This window comes from Oreochromis niloticus, linkage group LG1 (assembly GCF_001858045.2).
Source record: "Oreochromis niloticus isolate F11D_XX linkage group LG1, O_niloticus_UMD_NMBU, whole genome shotgun sequence".
Lineage (NCBI taxonomy): Eukaryota > Metazoa > Chordata > Actinopteri > Cichliformes > Cichlidae > Oreochromis > Oreochromis niloticus.
Genome location: NC_031965.2, coordinates 31,604,252 through 31,629,742, shown reverse-complemented (window position 1 = coordinate 31,629,742; position 25,491 = coordinate 31,604,252). Strand labels below are relative to the sequence as shown.

At 38.6% G+C, this 25,491-nt stretch overlaps 1 protein-coding gene across 2 annotated transcripts in view; it reads left to right on the top strand.

The window, feature by feature from the left end:
- Positions 1–25,491, top strand: part of adcy7 (adenylate cyclase 7) — a 64,069-nt gene that overhangs the window by 32,559 nt on the left and 6,019 nt on the right. Inside the window, exons 3-24 of one of the 2 annotated variants that reach the window (XM_005447656.4) lie at positions 2,299–2,496; positions 3,847–4,008; positions 4,581–4,730; positions 7,959–8,119; positions 10,334–10,445; positions 11,371–11,498; positions 11,827–11,985; positions 12,090–12,216; positions 12,785–12,973; positions 13,395–13,432; positions 15,617–15,676; positions 17,240–17,314; positions 19,047–19,113; positions 19,219–19,316; positions 19,502–19,586; positions 21,032–21,169; positions 21,331–21,372; positions 21,584–21,792; positions 23,147–23,249; positions 23,350–23,508; positions 24,448–24,594; positions 24,732–24,839. In XM_005447656.4, the coding sequence (XP_005447713.1) occupies positions 2,299–2,496; positions 3,847–4,008; positions 4,581–4,730; positions 7,959–8,119; positions 10,334–10,445; positions 11,371–11,498; positions 11,827–11,985; positions 12,090–12,216; positions 12,785–12,973; positions 13,395–13,432; positions 15,617–15,676; positions 17,240–17,314; positions 19,047–19,113; positions 19,219–19,316; positions 19,502–19,586; positions 21,032–21,169; positions 21,331–21,372; positions 21,584–21,792; positions 23,147–23,249; positions 23,350–23,508; positions 24,448–24,594; positions 24,732–24,839 (2,715 nt within the window). The remainder of the gene's footprint in view (positions 1–2,298; positions 2,497–3,846; positions 4,009–4,580; positions 4,731–7,958; positions 8,120–10,333; positions 10,446–11,370; positions 11,499–11,826; positions 11,986–12,089; positions 12,217–12,784; positions 12,974–13,394; positions 13,433–15,616; positions 15,677–17,239; positions 17,315–19,046; positions 19,114–19,218; positions 19,317–19,501; positions 19,587–21,031; positions 21,170–21,330; positions 21,373–21,583; positions 21,793–23,146; positions 23,250–23,349; positions 23,509–24,447; positions 24,595–24,731; positions 24,840–25,491) is intronic. The other variant, XM_019360464.2, reaches the window with a different exon arrangement.

Here is a 25,491-nt window from a genome sequence, read left to right as displayed (position 1 = left end):
CGACGTGAAGTGTGTGTTGTCTCAGTGTCTCGTTTATCCACAGAGAGATGCGAGGTCAAGGTCGGCTAGAGAGGGCTCAGAAATACTTGCGTTTAGTTCCTTTTTTCCTCTGAGGCACGTTCTCTCTGTTAATTGTTTTACCCAGCAGTTAAAACTTGCATCAACTTTGTTGGAAATTTGAATAGAATAAAACAAATCAAGAGAAAACTAAGACATGCAGTAAAATGTTTAAAACAACGCAGCTGTCAGAGTACAGCGACTGCAATTGTGCTTCCTACCGTGACAAGAAAAGACATGTATTCATTGAGTTCTGCTGTTCAGCGGCATGCTGTTGATTTGGGCACGATGGCAGGCAGCTGCTACAGCTTCTGTCACCGTAGCTTATATTGCTTTCTTCTGCTGGAAAAATCATTTTAACCTTCCTTCTATTGTGTTGCTGCGGTCTTTTTGGCGCACTCCTTTTTTTTCATGTCTCTCTCAAACATTGGTTCCATCACTCTTGTATCCACTTTACACACACACATGCTCGCACGTCCATGTTGGTAATATGTAGCTTCTCATTTGGATTTCAAAATATGTAAAATCTATTCACACCTTCAGCAACCCCCTGGCATACCACCACACACTGCTTTTTTTCCTTTCCTTTTTTTCCCTTTCCTTTCCTCTCTTCTGCGCATACAGTTGCCAGGGGTACAGAGGAGTTAAGAGAAAATGTTGGGATGGAGCTTGTATAACACTGTTATTAAATGCAAAGGAGGGGCACAGTGTCGCTTAGGGGGTGGCCATCAGTGTCAGGCAGTCACTTTCGACTTATGTAACTCTTCTTCAGTCGTGGATATTGGATGATAAATGAAGGAAAAACTAGAGAAAACTGGCGTTAAAAGTGCATCTTGTAACACCTGTCTCGGGTCCTCATTGCCTGGAAGGTTCTTTAAATTTTATCCAAATACAATGGCTATAGCATGTATAGCACCTGTATAGCATGTCCCACAGAACTTTGAACACCCTGGCTAGTTTTGTGTGATTTTTTTTTTTTTTTTTTTTTTCTTCTCCCCCCCTCCTTGGTGTGCCACATGTTAAACATTAAAGCCGTATCTGCTCACGTGGATTTCTCTGCAGCTGAAACGAAGTAATTGTGCTTTTGCTGCCGTCAGAAAGGTTTTGTCAAGACTCGCATCTACACGGGGAGCGGAAAATGTTTTAGTTGAGATCTGGCCTTTTCCAGTGCTGCCATGGTAACCAGAAAGCTCAACATACAATGCAGAGATGGCCTTCTCCGCTCAGAGATCTATTGACTCTGACTTTGTGCGTCTGTCTCACTCCTGAGCGCTCTTTTAACCCCTTACTTTCTCTTGCGTCCTCCCTCCAACACCTACTCTCTCTCCCACTTAACGCCAAGGCAATCACACATCATGTGCACACATGGACGAACATGGCTGCTGTTCTCATGCATGTATTTACCTACGCTTTTGATACACAAACATAGACACACAAACGCTCTTCTTTTCACAAATGCATTCTTTTTCCCCCCCTTTGTGCCAGCTTCTCACTGTGCAGTAACTCAATTAGGAAGATGTTGGCCTGGAGGCAACAGCACATGAAGCACAGACAACTGTGAATAAAGACACGCAGTAATCTCACATAGGCCTTTGTTCTCAGGAGCATTTTATGTTGATTTTTTTTACCTTCAGCATCAACTGCAGATATAAACGATACAAAAAAAACAAAAATATTGAGCTGCTCGTTCAAATATTTTTTTTAAAGTATATATAAGTAGGCTCTACAGTACACGCAAGCAGGTGAAAATATAGATTTTTCACACAAAATTTACAAATACTTCACAGTATTGGCAAAATCCATAATGTTTGCTTTTCATCTTGTGGGAAATAAAGGAGGTTATTGCAGGTAGTGCCATTATTAGTTGTGCTTCTTCACACTAGATGGCTAACATAGTTCTTCTGCCACTGATACACCTGTGGTTCATGCACAAATGTAGCCACTGACCCGAAACTTGCCTAATATTGTGTTTAAAAACTAGCAGCTGTCTCTTGTTAAACATGACTGTAAATACTTGTAATAGAACTTATGTTATACAGCAGTCCTCTGTGGAAAAACCTCTGCTTCAATTGAGCAAACTACCGAGATGTTACCTAAACAATATGTTATAATTTAAACCTTGGAAACCTGGTTGAGGATAAGCTGTTGATCATCTTCAACCAGGCTTAAAAGACACTGAGCAACCCTGTAAGAGTTTAACAAATTGTGTTTTTATTTTTCTCTCCCTGGCTTCTGGTATAGGGAGCCAAGGAACATTATGTCTTTGTGAGTGTGGTGAGCGCCAGCCTGTGTGTGTTCCTAGCTGTGCTCGTGCTGGTGTGTACAGACGTACTCACACAGCGATGGAGGCGTCTGCTAGGCCTGATTGTATGGGCAACACACCTCACCTTGGGCTACACCTTCATCTTCAGTGGACCTATTGTCTTACCTTGGGACCAGGTAACTTCACCTTCCAGCAGAGTTCAAACTGAAGTAATGCAAACCTTTTCCAGAAACCAAAAATCTTTGGAAGCTTTGTAAAATGTGCACAAATACTTAATTCAGTTAGTCCTGAAAACCACATGTTTACTAGAAAAACTACAAAGACAATACACTGAATGGTAGAAATGAAAATGTAAAAATCCATCTTTCCACTTATCCACTTTTTTTCCTGCTTGTCCAATCGAGGGCTGCAGCTTATCCCAGCTGTAATAGGGCAAGAGGCAGGGCAGGTTGCCAGTCTGTCGCAGGGCTAGTACAGGCACCATTCAGACTTACAGTTACACCTGCAACCAATATAGAATTGCCACTTTAGCTAACTGTCTTTGGACTGTGAAAGGAAGCCAGAGCAGTTTTAGAGAACCCTATAGAGGCACCTACACAGAAGCACACAATGGATTCAAACCCAGGACCTTCTTACTGTGGGCAAACTACTGACACATGCCACCCTTATCTCAAAATAATAGGCTTATTTTAAATTTCAGGGACGAGGTATGTTTACCACTGTGTTGGATCTTTCCTTCAACACCTGAAGGCCTCCCTTCTGTTGCTGTTGTTGGGTTTCGTAATGCCCCAAACATTATCAATGGGTAACAGGCCTGGACTGCAGGCATCGGTTTTATATCTGACCCTCTGCTACAAACCAAGGCTGTTGAGAAGTATATGGAAATTTTTTGACACTCTTTTTCTTGAATATGTCGTAAGTTAAACAACTTTTTCCTGGCATCTTTTATGTTGTTGTGCATTAATGGTGCTCTCATAGATCTTACTTTTGTTCTGTGTACTGTTTACAACCCATATGGTCCCTGTCCTCTTTAGACTGGTGTGTATCACTGATGCTTTCCAAAAGGAATTTTCAGACCACGGGGCAGATTTTCACTTTGACTCCATCCATCTTAAGTGAACTTATGCCTAGGTTGGCTTTACTGGTGTTTGTTTAGATAGTTATTCTTTGCATAACTGATTTTGAATCTCCATTAGTGGTTGCAGAGACTGTGCAGTGCTTGGTGAGATCAAGAACATCACGGACATTCAATATTAGCTTTTGGTTTTTTTGTTTCTGCATATAGTATATTTTAGTATATTTAGAAGAAAAAAATTATCAATATTTATACTTTCTAATTCTCCAAGGTCACCAAGTTGCTGGTTTGGTTGCGTAAAACAGATTTTTTTTTCTTCTCATAAATCTTCTACAGCTTAGCTGTGAATAGTCTTTTAGCTTTGGATCTGTGACTAAACACCAGATGATGTAATTGTTCCAAAAACTAGGAATGATTTGAAATGACTCAATCTTTTCCTATATGCTCCCAGGTGCCTTTATTCCTCTTCATCATCTTCTCTGTATACACAATGCTGCCATTCCAGCTGAAGGACGCTGTAGTGCTGAGCGTCATTTCCTCTCTGTCCCACATTTTGGCCATCACAATACACCTCACCTTTTACAGCAGAGAGACCAGATACCTTGCCAACCAGGTAAAATCATTTGAATTGTTCTAGTAATTCTAGTTCTTACTGTTTCTGTGATGTTAATCAGTCTGTGGCTGTTGCTTTAATGTGAAGAATGTGTTCAGGACTTCAGGTCAATATAATTTGTGGGAAAATGGCAAGTTGCAGTTCATAATTACAAGAACGTAGGAATCCTTCAGAAAACACTGAAACTGTAAAAGGTTATATCTACTTTCTTTAAACAGCACGGTGTCAGAATCCATGATTTTTAGTGTGTAACAACTCTGGTATTTTACAATCAATACATTTTTATTCTGCAGATGGCAAACAGTTGAAAACTTACAGATGTGAATCTCAATGTGTAATGTGATGGTGTCAAAATATTGTGTTCATTACTGGCCAAGTTAAACACAAAAAATGGACCAGTACAAAGCCAAAGCCATTGACGTAGGAACTTGAGTATCATTAATTTGTAATGTCCCAGTCCAGCAGGCACACAGAGGTTCAGATTCATGCCTGCGTGTGTGTGTTCGTGTGTTTGTGCATAGCAAGTGTTTCAACTTGAGCTCTAACATCTGCTGCTGTGCCTCTTTCTCTAGCTGCTGTCCAACCTAGTGGTGTTTCTGTGCGGCAGTGTGGTGGGAGCCTTTCATAAAGTCCTAATGGAGAAAACCCTGAGGCAGACTTTCCAGGACACCCTGAGGTCCGTGGGTATGCGGATGAAGCTCGAGGTAGAAAAGAGACAACAGGTAATACAGTGGCTTTCATTGTGTGGCATGCATGCTTTAGTATGTGTTGTATGTAAATGTATGAAAATTTGTTTCTGAAAATAGGTCTGCGGTGTAATCACTGGATAAAGCGTGACTTGGGTAACATGGTGCTTTATCATGAGATTTCCCAGCTTTTGTCTATATTTTGAACCCTCACAGAATGTAAACAAGCATTACAGACAAATGAAAATAGCTCATTGTAATCGTTATTGCCATACTCTTATTATTTTATTGCATTTAATTTCTGAGCTTTGCCTTTGGCTGCCCTCACGTTGACTCTCCCATGAATGTTTTCAATGTGACTACCAAATCCTTCTCAAATTAGATTTTCCTGTGATGCCTTTTAAATTACACGCATCTGTGCTGACTTCTTCTACTTCAGAAGCCTTTTTGCAACAATTTTCCCTTTTTATCATTTGTTTTGACTGTTGCTTAGTAGAGGACATAAAACATGCTGACAGGGAGGCTTCAGTGTTGCCTAGCAGGAAAAAAAAGGAATGATATAACCGTTAACATTCAAACTTTCTCTTCTTGTATTTGAACTGTGGCTGGGAGGAGAGGGGAAGGCAGAGAGAGGGAGCGAGAGGAAAAGAGGAACCAATGACAATCGCACACTGTGTCAATTCCACTGGGAAAAGCCCAGTATATTCCCCTGAAATGCTTCTTGGCAGGGTGTGAAGGACATCAAAATGATATTCAAACTGTTTGTTTATGCTCCCATGTGAAACCAACATTAATAAAATTGGTTTAATAACAATGTTTATACATGTTAAAATAAGTATTATACTAGGAATCTTTCATATACATTTTCATTCACATGTACACATTATATAAAGAATGACATTTCCAGAAGCACTTTTCAGACCGTCGTCTGTGCAAAGGTCACTTTATGAGAGGTGTTTCTTTTTTTTCTTTTTTTTGTCTGATAAATATTTTCCATTGTGACTAAAAAGCAGGTGATATTGTTGCACAGAGGAGGAAGCATGAGCCCACACACACACACACACACACACACACACACACACACACACACACACACACACACAAATGCATCTTTAAGGACTAACACATAAAATGCTTTGCCTTAGGTGAATTCTTAACCCTCATGATCCCGCCCACATTGTTTGTGTTTAAATATTACTACATGTGGATTATTTGTTTTTACTTCGGAGTGGTAGTGACTCAGGAGGTACATCAGAGATCCACTAATCAGAAGATCTGTGGTTACTGCTCCGGCTTCTCCTTTCTACGTGTCGAGGTGTCCGCAATCCAGATACTGAAACAAACATACGAACAAAAAACTGCCCTGATGCGTGTGCGTAACAGCAAAAGTATAATTATCATGAGAGTTTATGTAAATGGGGGACTGTAATTTTATGTATAAACTATTTTGAGTAATTAAGAAGACATAACTGTATGCTGTCTACTGTTTACACTCATTTAAATGCATGTATGTGATCTTACTTCTTAATTTCCCTTTAAATTAATTTTTTTTAAAAAGCGTGAGTATTTGGACTAAAAAAATAAGACTCAAAATTAATTTTCATTCTCTCAGGTCCTTGATATGTTCTGACAGCTTGGAGAGTGTCCAGAAACCCTCCAGGGAAATAAGTCTTGTACAACACACTTGGCTTTTCCAAAAAGTCAGAGACATTTCTGACATGTAAACCACCAAAGCACTAAATTTAGACACAAATCAGCTGGTATATAACATACCTTGCATACCATGAAGTGTGGTAGTGGTATCTCTGTGCCAAGCGAGTGGAGGTTCGCCAGCTCCTGATTAGCTGAAGTAAATAAAAGGGTCCCAGAATAGAGCAATATATTAGATTATGGAGACGATCAGTGGTCTAGAAAGACAATGACTTGAACCGTGTGCCAAATGAAGACAGGAATGGCTTAAAAACAAGAATGTGAATGTTCTTATGTGGCCCAGCTGGAGTCTGGATTGAAAACCCTTAAAAAAGTCAGTTTACAGTTTAATCAATCGAATCTAACTGTTCACACATGCAGCCCTCGTTCCTCCTGCTCTACATCCTAAGCAAATATGAATGGAAAATATTACAAAAAATCAACCCCGCTGAATTACAAGCATTAATAACTCAAAACACTATATACATACACATTTATAACATAGTTCTGAAAAAAAGTTGTTTTAGCTCCTCCCCTTTTTAGTAAAATTTCTTCTGATTAGCTGTCACTTGCAAAAAGGTTTAACATGAGCATCCATCACTGTAATAGTATGCGTATGTATATGGCAGAAAAATGTGTAAATAGGTCAACTAATTTATTCATGCACAAAGAAATGCACATCAACTTCTCCTTTTAATTCTTTCTGTACAAATACCTTACTCAGATCTCATGATTGTTGTCACCACATTCATCACAATTACAAATGTTGGTCCCCTAAGTCAATTAGCAAAAAAGACTAAGTACTCTTGCTCTAGTCTTTTGAAGGATTTTTAAAATGTCATTGAGACGTTTACCTCGCTGAATAAAGGAAATATATTTGAAGCACTTTGCAGTGACTTGTCGAATTTAAATATAACAAGCCTCGTCTCAGCCAGCGTAGTCAGATGATGTAACCTGCAGCCCTTCAGATGGTATGAGAAGGGATTAATCATTTCTTTGGAAGTTGGCTCGTCAGACTTGTGTCTTAATGAAGCAGTTGAACTGCACATTTCTCAGGCCTCAGGGTATTATGGCTCCAATTCTCTTAGTGAATGCATCATGCTATACACACATTTCTTCTGCTGTCTCATGTTAACCATGGACTAGATGCGATAGCCGCATAATGATACACTCTTTGTATGTGTTTGGTGCCACTGCACCACTTTTAACCCAGTGTGAATATTCTGGTCCCTATATAAACCACTCCTGCTCTGAATGCGAAGTAAAAGTTCACAGGTGTGGGGAGAGTGCTGAGGAAATAATAGGACCGATACAGACTGGGACTCAAAGTATGATGTGATTACAGAGAGAATTAAAAATGGTCACAGGAATTGGAGGTTTTGTGCCTGTGTGCTACTCATCATATTTGTGGATGTCTTCTGTTCCACCCTTTCTGTTTCTGGTAGACCTTTGTTCACTACAGGACTTGACCACTCATGACTATATACTGAGTGCAGCAGTCAAATAAGCTTAATTTCCTGACTCTCCTAAATTGCACTTATGTAACTAATTGTGTGTGTCTGTTTGTATTTGCAGGAGAACCTGCTGCAGTCTGTGTTGCCAGTCTACATCTCCATGAAGATGAAATTGGCAATAATGGAGCGCTTGCAAGAATGTAAAGACAAAGAAGAGCAACAACGACTCGTCAAAGATAACAACTTCAAAAGCCTCTATGTCAAGAGGCATGAAAATGTCAGGTACAACCTCCACCATCTTTGGGATCGCAATATTATTTTAAATAATAACCTCATTGTAGAAGCCTCATTTTAGTCAAAAAATGCACTCATTGTTCTGGCAGCAGATGTTGGCTGTCCAATCTGACATTTTGGAAATAAGTGTCTGTGGCCTGAATTTGCTCTGCTTATAATTATTAACACTGACAGATTTCCAGACTAAATAAAAGACTACATTTGTGTAAGCTAAAAATGAATCACCTCAGATGGGTTGTGACTCATATCTAGTATGCGTGTCTTGTAAAAGACCCGCGTGTTAAACAGAAGTATTTTATTGTATTCATCGTGTTGTCTTTGAATTAGAAAGGAGTTTTCTTTAAGTAATTAAAAGAAATGTATTGTATTGCATTCTTAATCTAAATGTAAATCCTCAGGCATCACTTCATAAAACAAACAAGGCAAGAAAAAAGCAGGGGGGAGAAAGCGATTCGAGACCAATTCTCTAAATACTGGAGATTACTATGTTTGTTTTCCGAGCAGTGACCCAAATATAGCTCTGCTTTATGAGGTTTTCATTAATTTAGCAAGTGCTGACCGATATCAGGGCAGCTGAAAGCGAAATGATTTTCCTGATAAGTAAACAGGACGCCGTTCTCATCTCACGTCACTAAAAGCATTGCAGGTTTTCCTAAGAGCAAACTGAATACTCCGTAAAGGCAGTTGTTTTTTAACAATATTCTGCACATGGACGCAAAATGAAACTGTAATGGCATTAAACAAAAAAAAACAAAAAACTAAACTATTTTCTTTTTAAGATGTTTGAAGAAATGCTTGAAGATCTATAGAGGTTTTGAATTTTGCAATCAAAGGTCCATTGTGGCATCATCTTGGGTTCCATGTTCATTTAAGGTCACTGCAAAAAGGTGTTAAATGATAGGCCGTGTCCCATACAAGTCTCTATAATTACCTGAGTCAGCCCAGTAATTAGCTGTGTTCTCAGTCTCCTGAAACACCTGGCTCACTTCAGTCACGTAGTGGAAGCAGGTGCAGTATCTGTGTTCATCTGCTGGTCACTTTACTGCCAGCGTTACTCAGGCCACGCTTCAATGGTGTCAGTAATCAGCTCCACTCAGTGCATTCGCCTATATGTACACAAGCTTTGAATATTTGTGGTTGTTTTTATTAGAGTTTAACAGTTCCAAATAAACGGAACCATGGGTATTCTTGGACATAGTTGATGGCTTCTTTAATAGTTCCCTTCAGTAGTCTTTTCTAAGCCAGATAAAACAAATCACATCATGCTTCGTGCAGCATTAACCACGACTGTTGACATAACCTCTAATATGGTCAAGTGATTGTATTCACTTAGCTGGTGTGAATACAGATATGTTAAGACAATGAATCCATTGCTCTCTCTTTGTTTGAATTCATGCCAAGCTTCTAGTCTTTATGTTGGTGGTGTCAGGGTCTTTGATAGGTCATATAAGATATCAGTGTTCCTTTGTGGTTTGCTGATGGGTAGTTTTCATAATGCCTGGCCTGTGATTCAGCATTTGAACCAAACATGCCTTTCAATCAGGTCTACTGAAGTTTAATGGGTGATAGTACAGATATTTTTGCCGATCAATCCCGATCAGCACAGCCCATAATGGTCACAATGGATCATAATGGGCTGTGCTGAGAAAAGCTGCCGTTTTGGGGCCAAATTTGAAGGACTAAAACTGTTTGAGCATTACGGCCATTAGTATCCTCCAGTCCACTGCACATTGGTTGATTGTTAACAGAGCCTTCAGGAAGTCCTTGTCAGCATCTATAGTTAATTGGTTGAGTGACGAAAGCCACTGTATTGAATGATGAAAGACAGGATTTGTTGTTCTGCCAGTATTTGTTCTTTTTATCAGCCTGGGCATGTGAATCGCAATCACATGGGTTTGGCCCAAAGTAAGCTAAGCCTGGTGGTTTTCTTTAGGAATCTCCTCTTTTAGAATTTAAAGGATGGCTTAATTAGTGGGATTTTTGTAGTTTCTACAATCAAAACATCACCAAACAATTTGAATTTTGAGTTATTCAGTCAGGACCACTGTAGTATTAAAAAACAAAAAAGCTTGACATCAGATGTGTCATTGATAAAGTCAGAAGCATGTATGCATGTAAACTTTGCCAGCTCTAAAACCTATTTTGTTTGATAAATGCTTGTTGCACATGTTGAATGGGTATTCTTTAATTAATATCTTTCAGCATTCTGTATGCAGACATTGTCGGTTTCACCCGACTGGCCAGTGACTGTTCTCCCAAGGAGCTGGTCATTATGCTCAATGAACTGTTTGGCAAGTTTGACCAAATTGCTAAGGTGAGTTAAGACATTAAATAAAAATACCTTTTATATCCAAGTGTCGAATACCCAAAGGTAATAGGTAGCACAAACACAAAACTTCCATTGTTGACGAATCTCAAACACACCAATTTATTTAGCCATGCTAGCAAACATGCTAACATTTCAGCCTTGTGGCCTTCATCAGAGTGTGAAACAAAATAGAGATCATAGATTGTACACACTGCAATCTGTCAGATGATTGGCTAAAAACAATCGCATAATAAATCACTTTCTAATCTCATGTCACCCTCTTAACAATATGCAACAGTCATTATAATTCTTAAAACAGAGTAGTGTGTTTACAACTGAGGCTACAACTTTCATCGTAAACATTCTGTATCATTTTATATATCATTGTTTGCATTGGTGCTTGTTCACAAATGGCAATTTAAGGTAAAATCACCACCATTCAGACGAGCAGGTGTCATTGCCTTGAGCATTGAAATCCTCTGTGACAAAGCTTAGAAAGATCGCCCCTTCTGGCTGGAAGAGTTACATGTTCAAGACCAATTAGATGAAGATGGTGGGGAGCCATGTTTAACCTCATGATGGTGTTTGGCTATATCATGCTCCACGTTTCCAGTACAAATGGCTGTTTTATGTCCTGAAATATGTTGTTTTTGTGCTTTCTCCAGTATAAGCTTGACCACAGGGACATTTCTGGGCCCATTTTATATTCAACTTCAGTATTTGCCTCTTAAACCACTGTTGGCACTATAGTGAAATAATCTTCATCTCAGAAAATCAGGGTCTGACAGCTGAAAAAGGAAACGCTCACTAATTAAGGTCTGACTGAGGCACTTAGACCCTAATAGGCAAAGCTGTTTTGTGCAAAGTGGCACATCGATTTTGTATTTATTTATTTGGTGAATGACGGATCTGTTTTTCTCATTCTTTAAAGGAAAACGAATGCATGAGAATCAAGATCCTCGGAGATTGCTACTACTGTGTGTCTGGGCTGCCGGTGTCACTGCCTAAACATGCAAAGAACTGTGTCAAAATGGGTCTGGACATGTGTGAAGCCATCAAGTAAGTTTTTCTTATAACAATCACTTGTAGCTGTTTTTACAGTTATTTTCAAGATATACATTGTGAAATGTTTAAATAACCAGGATTTATGCATTAATTATTTATGAAAAGTTAATGTAACGTGTCAGTGGAAGGTATATTAAACTGTGTGGAAGGTGTAAGGGGAACATTTTTACCATACAGATTAAAACACAGAGATGTATGGTAGAGATGCACTGAGAGATACACATACGTCCTTGCAGTGTTATTGTGTTTGGAATTACTGAAAATATAGAAATAATATTTAAAAATAAAAACAAGTTTTTGTATTTCTGCAAAACTCCTTCAGGCAGGTACGAGAGGCCACAGGAGTGGATATCAATATGAGAGTCGGGGTTCACTCGGGCAACGTGCTCTGTGGTGTGATTGGACTTCGTAAGTGGCAGTTTGATGTATGGTCACATGATGTCACTCTAGCCAATCATATGGAGTCAGGAGGCCTTCCAGGGTAAGGAGCGCTACCTTTTTTACCATTTCTTATTTCACATTTAATATCGACTCTGAAAGTTGAAGTTACCAGATTCATTTATTTATTTTTTTACATTTGGCCAGACGTGTCCACATCACAGAGGTGACTCTGAATCACCTAAACAAGGCGTATGAAGTGGAAGAAGGAAACGGTCACCTCAGGGACCCCTACTTAAAAGACGTCCGGACCTACCTAGTCATTGATCCACGGGTAAGCTCTAAGTCTGTATTCCTAAAAAACACAATTTGTGAAGGACTGAGAGAAATCTTTAGCATTTCAAATATCTACTCATACAGATAATTGCTGTTAGGATTTTTAATTTTACTGATAAAACAATCATATTAAATCATGTAAATCATTTTTATATTTTTTACTTTGTATTTTACACACTGTGGGGGTTTTTTTTTTTTAATTGGCTGTTGCTTGCTATATGTCAGAGAACAATATGTGTTGATATTTTAACCCAAAATTAACTTTTTAAGCTATTACATACTCACCAAATGCTAGCCACGGTACCCTTTTACAAAAATCTTTTTTTCCCCTTACCACTATACTTTTGGGGGTTTGTTTCTCATGACCTCAGCCAACATTTTTCCTTTTTTTTTCTCCTTGGTGTCTGATCTTAGGTCAGATTTGTCACAATAAAGAATACTGCATAAATGTATTTTTATTTTTTTTTGCCATTTTCATCTCTTTATGAGCAGATGGGATGGATTCTTTGAGCCATTAGTACATAATATTCACTATCACATCTTTGCATGTTTATCTACATCTCAAGTCTAAAGAGCCCTCCCTGAACACCCAAAGGGCACCCAAACCTCGGGTGAATGATGGTCTGAAGATGCGAGCATCTGTACGTATGACCCGCTACCTTGAATCCTGGGGGGCTGTCAAACCTTTCGCCCACCTGCAGAACCGAGAGGGCTTCACACAAGACACGATTGTCAATGGCAAACCACGTTTCAAGGTAAAGTGACTGGATTGTACACCATGGTTTATTTACATTATTATCAATATGACAATGAAAGAGTATAATGTTGTTGGTTTTTTTTGTGGCTTAGAACGGGATTATTGTGAGGTTGACCATGCACACATGCATGATTGGTCAGCATGCAGCAAAGGCAATAAATGTATATTACGCGATTTAGCAGAAGGGGATTTTCATGTTATTTCTGAATGTGATAAGTAAAGGAAATCAAACATATCAGAAGCCAGAAAAGCTTATTTTTACTTTCAAAGCATTGAATTTTTAAAAAAGCTTTAAGAAATCAAGAGATTTAAAAATTGATTTTATATGTCTTTCATCAAAACTAATGAATCATAGTCTTGTGAGAACATTTCCGAACCAAAATGCTACATAACTACAGTATTATCCTCATCTTTTTCAGGATATTCCTTTGCGACCGAGCTCCAAGAACCCTGAGAGGTAAGCCGAATCTTGAGCTGCTCCAGTAGCTACAGAATTAATTCACACATGACTCAAACACAACATGAAAGTTGACATGGACAAAAAGCGTTTTCACACAGATGCACGCTGGCTTTTTACAACTTACTCTGTAGCCAGCAAACTTTCCAGTCAGGACCTTCTTATCAGTCCATGAACCCTGAAAGCTTTGTGATGTCTTTATTAATACTGTATTATATAAGACTATATTGAAGCATTTAGAAGCATATTATAGTTTAACATCTTGCAGATGTTACATCAATGACTATATTCAGCTGTACTTATGGAGATTAACATAATACCCAAAATGTATGCATTTCTGAAAGAGTCATTTTACATGATATCTAAAACGCCAAATAGCATCTAGTTTGTTATTCTCTAAAGTAACTTGTGGTGAGCGTGCAAGCAGCGTGCTGAATATGTTCTTCTGTGTGTGCTCGGCTTTTGGAAGAGGAATATGGTACCATTCCTTTGTTATTCTCAGCAGCCCTGGAGTCCTAAGACATCTAATATTGATTTTCAGCCTTGTGCCTTGCGCACAGAGATTTCTCCCAATTCTTGCCATACTTTTATGACATCATGTACTGTAAATTTTTTGACAGGTTATTCTGAAATTGCCCATCTTTACTTCTGAGAAACGCCGTCTGTTTAAGATGCTATTTTAATACCCAATCATGTTACTGACCTGTTGTCAATTAACCTAATTACTTGCAAAATGTACCAGTTACTTTTTTAGCCTTCTGTTGCCCCATCCAAACTTTTTTGATTCGTGTTACTGCCATCACATTCAAAATGAGCGAATATTTTTCCTTAAATGGAACATTTTCTCAGTTTGGACACGTGATATGATTTCTTTGGGATTTCTTTCTTATTGTGGATAAAATGAGATCTGTAAATGACTGCATTCTGCTTTTATATATATTTTACAAAGCATCAGGGCTTTTTTGGAACGGGGTTGTAAATAGCAGATGTAGTAGCATTAGCAGGTCACTTAATATGTAACACAGATGTCTGACGGGCAGTTTATGCTCACTGTTGTCATGCATTGCCAAAAATGATCTAATTAATGCTTGCAAATGGTGTTGTTTTTGTTTTTTGCCCTGTCTTGTTACGAATTTTTGTCGCTCTGATGCACAGTCAGTCTGAAGGCAGGTTGGTCTCTATAGGAATTTCAAGAATACATCAGTCTTGAAGTGTAGATCTTGGAAATCCATAGCGAGAGGAATTGCTGAATGTTTTTATCATTTTGGAGAAAACTCCATTGTGTCAAGCATGAGTATAAATGTTTATGGTGCTTTAATAACACCAAATTTCACGCCAGCTTTGACTACATCTGCCATCTTTTCCTGTTAGCGTGGTGAAGCAGTTTTTTGGGAGGGTTCCCCTTTTTTCTCTTTATTATTTAAAAAAAAACTGCAAAAAAAAGCATGCTTCAAAAGCAAGTATAAACAGTTATGGCACTCTGATTAGGTCACAGCTCTTGCAAGCGTAACTACACAATTAGTGTAGTGTTGATTGGTACAGATTTAATATTTCTTAGAATCACAATGATTCTGTTTCATGGAAGCAAAAGCAGTGCTCGAGGAGTTCGATTTGACTAACAAATAGAGATTTTTTTTTTTTAAAGCTGTGCTGCAGTGGCAATTATTCCTGCAGAGGGGTGGGAGTTCTGAGCAATATGAGTAGCCCTTCCACTAGCTTTAAATAATGCATAACCAAATTGATTGTGGTCATAGCTTTTAATGGTTAATTCTCTCTCCCCATCTGGTGAAGGCAGTATGAAAACAGCAAAGCTACTGATCAGTGGGCAGGACCCGCCTACACAAAACAGTGTGGGCTGAAGTAATGTGATTAGAAGAGATAAGTGTGATCCAAGTGCACAAGCATTCCATCCTGAGAGTGTGTAGGTTTGTGGTATCGCGGAAACTGTCAATTTCATTCATGTATTCACAGTCCAATAAGGCTGAGGCTGTCACAGTGAAATGATCCACACGGTTTTAATGACACGACATGGTAGATTATACTGATCTCTGATTAAAACTGACAGTTGTTATTGCACTACGCTCGATTTTTATCTTAAAATGATTATAAATCCTGTGTTTTTTGGCTCTGCGCTGCTCTGTTGTGATCGATGTATATTTGTGTTTTACTGTTGGACCCCGACAGCTTTGATGAGTCTCTAGAAGAGGCATTCTCCTTACCCGCCCCTTCGCTCGGCAGCCCTAAGTGAGTGGAGCCTTCACGGCCCGCAAGGTCGTCAGTCCTTTCAGTGCAGTAGTTCTCAGCCTTTCAGCTTATTCTCCCCAATAAATGCCTCACGTGCGCTTGCGTAAATGCAGACTACAGCGAGCTGAGTTTTACTTACTTTGAATTATGCACTTGCCATGTTTTGTTTTGTTTTCCCAGTCCCCTGCAATCAATTCGCTTTATGCAGATAACCAAAAGCAAAGTTTTAAAGGGGACCTATTATGTGTTTCTATATTTTTTTTTTTTTATGAAAGCTGTCACTTTTTACTCATGTATGTAATTGGCTTGTTATTTACACATATAAAAACAGCCTTTAAAATTCAGTATGACTAAACTTTAAACACGAGGTACAAAATAAGAATTATTTAACAGTTTTTATGTTTTCTTTTTTTCTTTTGCTCAGCTCACCCACTTTATGTTCAGTAGTAACAGTACGCTAAATCGTAACCATTTGTGCTCTCTCTGTGTCTTTCTTGTTGTACTGGAAATGACATATGTGACATATCTGATATCATACATTCTGTGCCACTTGGGAGAGAAGCCAGCAGTGTTGATTTGTTACTCAGTTTCATAATTAAGTGTGCAAGTTTTTCAAAATCTTGAGTGTATAATTCAGTTAGAATATTTGTCAGTTGTGAGTACAAACATAGAAGCTTCACCCACCTGCCATTCAAGCCTTCTGTTTATGAGGAGCCACCAATCGAAAGAAAGATGGCTGGAGATGGTAGGAACGTAAAACAGTGTGTACCAAACAGAGAATGACCTGAGGGGTGGCATCAAGGCCCAATGTAAGATAATTAAAAATTGTTTTGAACTCATGCACAGCTACTCGAGTGTAAGAGAAAACATTTGGACCCGGAAGTGAGCAGAATAGGTCCCCTTCAAATATTTTATATGCATTTTTAATAATTTTAAAAAGATAATTACTCTTAAGTTTGAATGTAATGATTAAAAGCAATGACATGTTAAAAACTAGACCTCCAGGTTGAGAACTACTGTCTTAGCAGAGAACCTTGCTGTTCTAACACTAACCTGTGCAGTGGTGTAATACATATTTTCTGACCTTTTCTAACTGCCGCCTCTTTGTAACAGGGCAACATGCGATCTCGAAAGCCCCTAACCTTTGTTAGTGGGCTGACATGATCCTATTAACGCTGATCACCTACTGGGGCTTGTGTGGTAATCAGGGTTTCTGCATCTGTGTGAATGTTTCCTTCCTGATGTAGCAGGGGGGTTTCCGAGCAGGAGCACGACAGAAACACACCAACCAAATCCCACTGAGATCATCTAACACACAGATCTCTGCAGCATTACCGGCACACTCCCTTTTCATACAGTAACACTCTTGCAGGCACAACCTACGTTTCCCTTTTCTCACTAATGCTCAGAATGGCATTAACCAAGTGGCCTCCAACCACAGCTACACTGGACCAGAGTGACCCACATGCTTGATCTGGTTTTCCAGCATCTGTTCCAGTCACTCTACTTGTCTCTGTGTTTGTCTGTATGCCACTTCCTTATTGTCTCTGTTTTCTGGTCCAGGAAATCCCAGAAGACTCGGTTTGATGAGGAGCTGCACAATGAGATGACCATTACCATAGATGAGCTCAGCAACAAGTAGGTCGATTTCAGTCGACTCACAATTTATGCAATATTTGTAGCATATTTGATAAAATATTGCAATGTGTTGTATTTAACAGGTTTAAAGGAATTGCACAGTGGAGGAAATCCTCTGCTGAATTGTTTCTGATTGAGGTTACATCCTGATCCTTGATGATAAACCTGGCTAATTGTTTACTCTGTTGTTTCCCTGAAGTTCTGGATTGGCTGTGTGACCGTTTCTATATGCCAAGATGTTGCAGTTTATTTTTATTCAGCTATTATTGCTTTAAGCTCTGTAGTGTTGTCCTGTCAGTGTGCTGATAGATCCTTCCACAGCTTTAGTCCAGATGGCAATATCCTATAAACTTTAAAATCTTACAGTTGACACTAAAGAGTTAATCTCCTGGTTGACACAACCAACCAAATATTAAAATCCATTAACCCAATTTAAAATTCAGCGTTCTGACACCAGCCTGTGTCACAAGCTTTTACTTTAAACGAACCAGCAGCAGCAGCATCAGCTCCGAAACGGTGTTCTACAATGCTTAAATGAGGCCCTGTGTTGGTTTACCTGCATCCTCTCAGGTCAGGTGCTGATCAGAAGTAAGCACAGATGACAAATTTGTTCGCGTTTGGTTCATTTGGTTTCTGCTTTTGTGGTATAGATACCACAGTTTTGCTAAACTGGTTTGTGGCTGTCTGTAACAGAAATATTTGCACAAAACAAAAAACTCATGGTGACAGTAAGAGAAACATTTTGTCACTGAATTTATACTCTGGTACATTAAAAATGCGTTCATGGATCTGATGGAGCAATAGATTACAGACAATGATTTAACTGTTTTTCGAAATGTCACATTAGTAATCTAACTGTGTTTGTGAACTTTTAGACCTTGACTGACTGTGCAGATGTTTTAGATAATTAGTGAAGTTGCTGCTTTACAGCTTCAGATATTACAGATTTAAAAATAAAGCTTCTCTGAAATCGGAGGCTGCAGCTAAAACATGCATATCATTCCAGCTGTTGTGCAATGATTTCATTTCATGAAACTGAGTGGAAATGATGCACCAATTTTTTAAAAAAATGGCAAAACGAAAAAGGTGATACAGTTTTTGTGTGTTTTTACTGTTAATTTATAATTATGTGTATTTTTTTGTTGTCAGATGTTTTTGTATATGCACATCCATGAGTATACAAAAGGTTATCTAAGTAGATTTAAGAGCAAAGTTAATTTGCCTTCACTGTGCAGCACACAAAGAAATTAATTAAAGAAATTAAGAAAATTGTATAAGAATTGTTCTGCCCTCCTTTGAATTGGAGGCTTAATGATAAGCGAGCACTTAATACTTAAAAGATAACTGTACATATTGTAGCATTTATTTGCCATTGCACTGACCTCCACTTAAAGCTGTGTGCAATGTCTTTGTTAATCTTAGAGGTTAAAACATGCAGATTAAGTTGAGAGCCTCCATAATGACCTGTGGTGTTCAGTAAAATTATTTGTTTATAATGAACAGAAATTACGACCTCAGTGTTTTTTCATGTTTTGAGATCTTTTTCTTTGCCGCTGCATCAAGTTGTTGCATCAGGTGTGATCCTGTGCCCAGTGCTCACCTTAAAAACAGTCACAATACAGAGCACCTGAAATGTAAATCTCATAGAAGGAGACAGTTAATAAATCACATTCCACCATCATTCTCTGCTTTTCTTCTTCCATGCCCACTTACCTCCCTTCCTCTGTTGTAGGCAGTGGTACAAGTTTAAAGAGAGCGGCTTAGCTCTGTCGTTTCTGAAGAAAGATCTGGCAAAACAGGTTGGTGAGATTTAACGTTCAATATAAATGACTGCTTCATCGTACTTTTACATTTAGTCATTTTAATACTGAAAAAGAAACATAAGTGTCTTCTGCCTTTCTTAGTATCGAGCCCTGGATTTGCCGATGTTCAAACACTACGTCAGCTGTGCCACCTTCATCTTCCTCTGTATCTTCATCATTCAGATGTTTGTTGCAAGACTGTGAGTATGTTTTAAGTTTTTCGGATATTTGAATATCTGTTCTTCTCATGAGTACAAACTCGAAGGAGGAACAGTTTTTCGAGCATTTCAAAGAGGTTTTAAAGTGCACGACGAAGACGTTTTTATATTTAGAAGATGAGCTGGAGATTGATGTTATTTTGTTTTTTCATTCGTGTCCTCCTAAGTCGACAGCCACTGGCGGTGTCATCTGGAGTGCTGTTTTGTGTGCTGCTCCTGGTCCTGGCCATCTGTTACGCAGGTCACTTACAGGTTTGTCCATTCGTTCACATTCAGTATCTGGTTATTTAAGTGATTTAGTACAAGATTCTTTTCAGGCCCAGTTTGTAGAAACCAGGAGAAAAAGCCTCAATGACACAAGAATTCTTTCATGCATCTTTACAGTAACATCTAAAGCCAAGCTGGAGCTGGTCAAGCATCAGTGTTGAAGAGTTTCTCGTTTATCTAGAAACACATTTTAATATTGTATATTCTTAACTCACAGGTGGTTTGCTGAAGACATTCAATGAATTTAATTTCCTTGTGCATGGGAAGTACAAATTAATTGTTAAATTCTTTATAGACTTTTTTTCAACACATGATGATAATGATTATCATTATTATTATTATTATTACTGTGTAAAAAAATGTTTAATTATCCAGTAAGTACATAAATATAATCAGAGTTGAGGCATTGTTTGATTGTCTGTATTCCTTTTTTATTTAAAATGCCTGAACATACATTGAAAGAGTAATTGTGCTTCAGAGAAACTGCATTTATGAGATTAAATCGAAACCCAAAATTTCTGTTTTTAATGTTTTATATTCGCAGTGTTTTTAAGAAAATACCAAGGCGATGGGACAAAATGTCACACAACTTTCCATGTTTCTTACCTTGTCAAGATATAATACAAAATTCTTGCGTGAATCACTCCTAAATTTAAGTCCAGTGCAGTGCTTGATTAATTTATTAAAAAAAAAACAAGAAAACACAAAGATTTTTAAAAAATGAAAATGAAACAATGTATTAGGCAAATGACAAACTGAATTCATGTTTTTGTACCCAAATTCGGCACACTGGACTTCTCTTGGAAGTCAGAAATTAATCAAGCCTAACATTCAATTAAGTAACAATTTCAAAATTGGCATCTGAACCAAAAAATTGTGTGTTTTACCTTTTTTTTTTCCCCATCTTTTTTTAAATTTTATAAATTTTAAAAATCATGAATAACGGTAATTATATATTAGCATTAAAAATATCATTTTGATTAAAGACCTTGCACATACTGGTGGATTAACCACTAAAGAAACACAAGAATTGATTTTTAGTAAGGGTTACCCCCCCCACCAGCCCCCACCCACCCTATTGGCACAAGTAATAACAGCATGAGTGAAAAGGACTTGTGTTTTTGTGTGCACACTGTGCCAGAATTAGATGATGTGAGAATGGAAACATGGCATGAAAACTATCTCCTGCATTCACTAGGCTACAGCTTACTATAGACGCCCTACTGACTCTGCAGATGACATCTGACATTCTGTTCTGGACATGCAGTTTTTTTTTGTTTTCTCCTCAGACAGATTCCTTTCCTTGAAAGAGCTAGCTGTGAATCACTCATGCATGCTGTCTGCAGATAGCTGGCTGTATAAAAGTCACATGTTGCTCGTACCTGTTTGATTCCATTTTGTCTTTTTTTTCCCCCCTCACTTCACTGCAGCGCCTGTTTCCGGAGAAGCTGTCAGGTTGCCGGTGGCTGCCAGCTGTGTCAGAGGCAGTGGTTAAACAGCCGTTTGTGCGCCTCCCTCTGGCAACCATCACCACAGCGGTTATCATTATCATGGCTGTGTTCAACCTGGTGAGACTCTGCTCACATGTTGAAGGCTAAGACAGATCCATTAAGTACTCTGGTATTTCTAGCTGTGCTGCACTTCATAAATGTCACGCCAAGCTTCAAAGCATGTTGTCCGGTGGTTGCTTGTCAGTTGTTTATTTATTTGTTTTTCCACTCCCCTGCAGTGCTTTGACGAGGCTTTTAAAGAAGACTACTCTTGCCTTCCCGTGAGTGATAGATTTAATCCCAGACACGATGGTGTATAAATAGCAGTATTACATTTTAGTGTAAAGTAGTGTGTGTTAATTGTAGTTCTCCTAACAGTAAAAAAGAGTGTAGTGTTTTACTTGTTTGCATGCTGCTTATAAATTTGATTTAGGACATTATTTAGATTTGCTACAAGTCTAATTCCATTTTATCCCTTTTTCTGTCCCTCAGTACTCGGTCTACTGCTGCATCCTATCACTCATTGCATGTGGAGTTTTCCTTCAGATGAGCTTTGAGCTTAAATTGCTCTTTCTGATTGCATCGTCCATGGCATATTACGGCCTCATTTTCAACTACAAGGCTGATCTCTTTGATAGTTATAACCAAAACCTCAGCACCAAGAAGGACATCTGGAACTTCACACAAGATTTGAACTGCAGGTGAGACTGAAGGAAAAGGGTGAATCCCACAGCTTTTTGGGAAATGCATTATTTCCTGTTTTCACGCTGATGACCTGCAAATGTATCTACGTACCTGTGGCTTGTGACCAGTGAAGTTACCACCCTGACAGCAATCACTTTTCTGTTGCTTTAACTATCTCTGTCAGATTCACTTTATGCCACAACTCACACAGGTAGAATTAGGCTGTTTATTTGTTGAGTGAAGCACTGGAGACCATGAACTTTGGAGGACTTAATTCTTACTTTATTTACTTTCAGCTTTCTGAGCTCCAGCTCTCCAGCTACCGATCCCTGTGGTTGTCTCACAGGAGTTTGTTTGTTTGTTTGTTTCTGGTTTGACTGAGTTGCTGCAGTTTGGCGTTCAATTTTAGCTTTATAATACTGTTTTGTGTACAAACTGTGTGCTGCATCAGGGACATTTGTTCGTACTATTTAGCCAAGTAGTTTTCCCCACTATTTTCCTCAGTAGGGAGACTAGTGAATTAATAAAGTTGAAAGTTAAAAAAGCAGGATTTTGATTGGTGGAATAATCTTTTTGTTTAGATTGTGATATTATCCTGGATATGTTGACAGCCTTAATGCAAACATGCAAAGGTTGCATTTTAGATTGCATCTGCTAGAATCATGTTTTCTTTATCTGAATCAGTGTATGGCTGAAGTGCAGTAATATTTATCATATAACATGAGATATACTTCAGCCCAATAGTCGAGAGCTGCGTCAGAGCAGCCAAAACATTATCAACGGGCAAATGGCTTAAATCGAGTAGTTCAGTGAGAAAGAAAATGACAAAAGAGTCTAAAATAGTATAACAATCCTCTTTAAATTAAATTAACTGTAATTTTATGATGCAAAATAAAACCCAATAAAACAGGCTTAGTGAGTATGACAAAAGAAAAGGCACAGCAAATGTCAGGTGATGAGAAAGTGGCTCTGGTTGTAGTCTGTAAAAGATGGATGTAACCATAGTGATCTCACCAAGGAGTTTGGACTCATTTTGAAGCTTTTGTGTTTTGGTTGTGTTTGATTTTTTTTTTTTTTTTATCTTATCAGAGGTTGGAGTGCTACTTCTGGGGTGGTCTATCACACATCAAGCAATAATCTTAATCAGACAAGTCAATAAAAATGATCTAAAGCACCAATATCTGCATATTTCTTTCTGAATACATGAATGAATTGGATTCTTAATCAGAGAATTATAGCAGAGAATTTTAGTTTACTGTTATGCCGCCTCATACTTTTAATCACTAGTGGTCAAAGTCAAACCACTGCAAGTTATTAATTTCTAAGTAAAAGTGGAGTCTGCGATTAATCATGTTCTTGCTTGTCTTGCAGTGTAGAAATCCTGAAATGTTTAGGGCTGGTAAAATATCCCCAGTACATGAGTTGCATATACATCACACTTTTCCTGGTCACCATGCTCATCATCTCACTGCAGGTAAATGACAGTTTTTTGTTTGCTGAATTATTTTAAAAAAACAAAAAAATTATCTCTTATGCTGATTTTCCTCTAAACTTGCCATTCCTCTGGATTACAGAACGAGTACTGCTTCTGCCATGACTTCCTGCTAAAGAACAAGAACCACACAGAGCAGGATGAGATCGAGACGAGAGAGAACTTGAACCGCCTGCTGCTGGAAAACGTGCTGCCGGCCCACGTGGCAGCGCTGTTTGTTGGGGAGAATAAGAAGAACGAGGTGAGATTTCCAAAGTTGATTCTCCCTGGCTAACAAGTACCCTGGATGCTATGAAGGATTGGTGAAGAGAGTTAAAAACAAAACGCTCCCATGAGATAACCGCCCATCATTACATATTGAAAGTGAACATGAACCAGGCGGCAATAATGTGACCAGTTATCTGAGGTCATCTTAAAAAAAAAATAAATAATTGTTATTTCCAGCATGTGGATTTTGGGTGTTAAAAGACCCAAAGAGAGGGACCTAAACATAATACTGTACAGAGTCAGGGTGCTAGCTGCTTACTCATCAGGTTTTCACTGACACTGAGAACAGGACACAGAAAGTTGTACTGGATGGATTTTAAATTACAAAGTTCATCAGGAGTGGCTACAAGCGGAGATGCCTTTCAGTGTCTTGCTGCTTCATTGTTACACTGAGCAGATCTAACATGTAGAAGTAAAGGTTTAAATATCTAAATGTAACAAGCCCTTCATATCGTCCTTGGTGAAACTATGCGGAAATGTAAAAACAGGGTGGGGGGAAACGGCCAGCTTCTTAAGCCTCAATGTGCCAGAGGAGTGTGGGTATATGCAGGTGCTTTATACATTTCAATCATTTACTGCTTGAAAGTTTGACATAACCACACAACAGAACCCTTTTTGGAGCCATAATTGTGAAGAAGTGAAGAATTTAGATAACAGCCTGGCATGCTACTATCAGCGATATGACTCTACAGCTATCACAGGAAATCAGGAGTGGCAAGTAACGCAAGCAAGCGTCTTGAGTACAGCATGGCAGTAATTATTCAAAAAGAAAAACTACAAACTATATAAGCAGAACTCTCTACTATAACTCTACAAATAATCATAACTTCCAGATAACGTGGCTTGATACAACATAAAAGTAACATGTTGCCTGTACAAGCTTTATCTGTTGGTTTTGTGCTTTTCCCAACAGGACCTCTACTACAAGTCCTATGACTGTGTGTGCGTGATGTTCGCTTCGGTGCCGGATTTCAAAGAATTTTACACCGAGTGCGATATCAACAAAGAAGGTCTGGAATGCTTGAGACTTCTCAATGAGATCATCGCTGACTTTGATGAGGTCAGGAAGTCAAAGTCTTACCGAATATTTGTCTGAGATACAAATGTCAGGGGCTAATCATGAAGACCCTGGCATGGTTGGGATGATAAATGCACGCACCCCTCATTTTGTTTGTTTGTTTGCCTCTAACTCAACAGCTGTTGTCCAAACCAAAGTTCAGCGGTGTGGAGAAGATCAAGACAATCGGCAGCAGTTACATGGCTGCTGCGGGGCTTAGTGGGCCACCTGGTCAGGAGAACAATCGGGTGAGGTAGTTACTACTTCAGACTAGGGCTGCCACAAACGATTATTTTGATAGTTGACTAGTCACTATTTTTGCGATTATTCGACTAATCAGATCATGCATCCATTGGACGTAAAATGTACAGCTTATTTCAACAGCATGCATCTGCTCTTATATAACTATCATTAGCTTACAGCTTTAAGTGTTTAAGGTATGTGCTAACCAAAAATAAAGACAAGATGATAGTTTATTAAATTTTAATGACATTTGCAGATTGTTTCGGTGGAGTTTAATAAACTCAGCCATCTGCTCCTTGCTATCTAAAATATAACAGGACACCGGAGTATATTCTCGAGCATCTCACACTTCTGATAATCAGTTGTCTGCTTGACATTTATTCAGCTGTGTAAAAACTATAACTTTAATCTCAGCCAAACCGATTTACTCAGGAACAAATAAAATACTAAAAAAAAGCCAAACAATATCATTTTTAAGTTATCTGAGTGACTTATATATCATGTTTAACCTGAGTAGCGAAAGACGGCGGTGGGTTTGAAAACGATTTGCCGGGAGTCCGGTGTTTTCACCGGCTCTAGTGAGCCTTCAACCCCGGCTAGCTATCGAGCTGGTGGGTAACAGAAGTCTCCGAAAACGTCGGAGCGCTTTTGAAAATA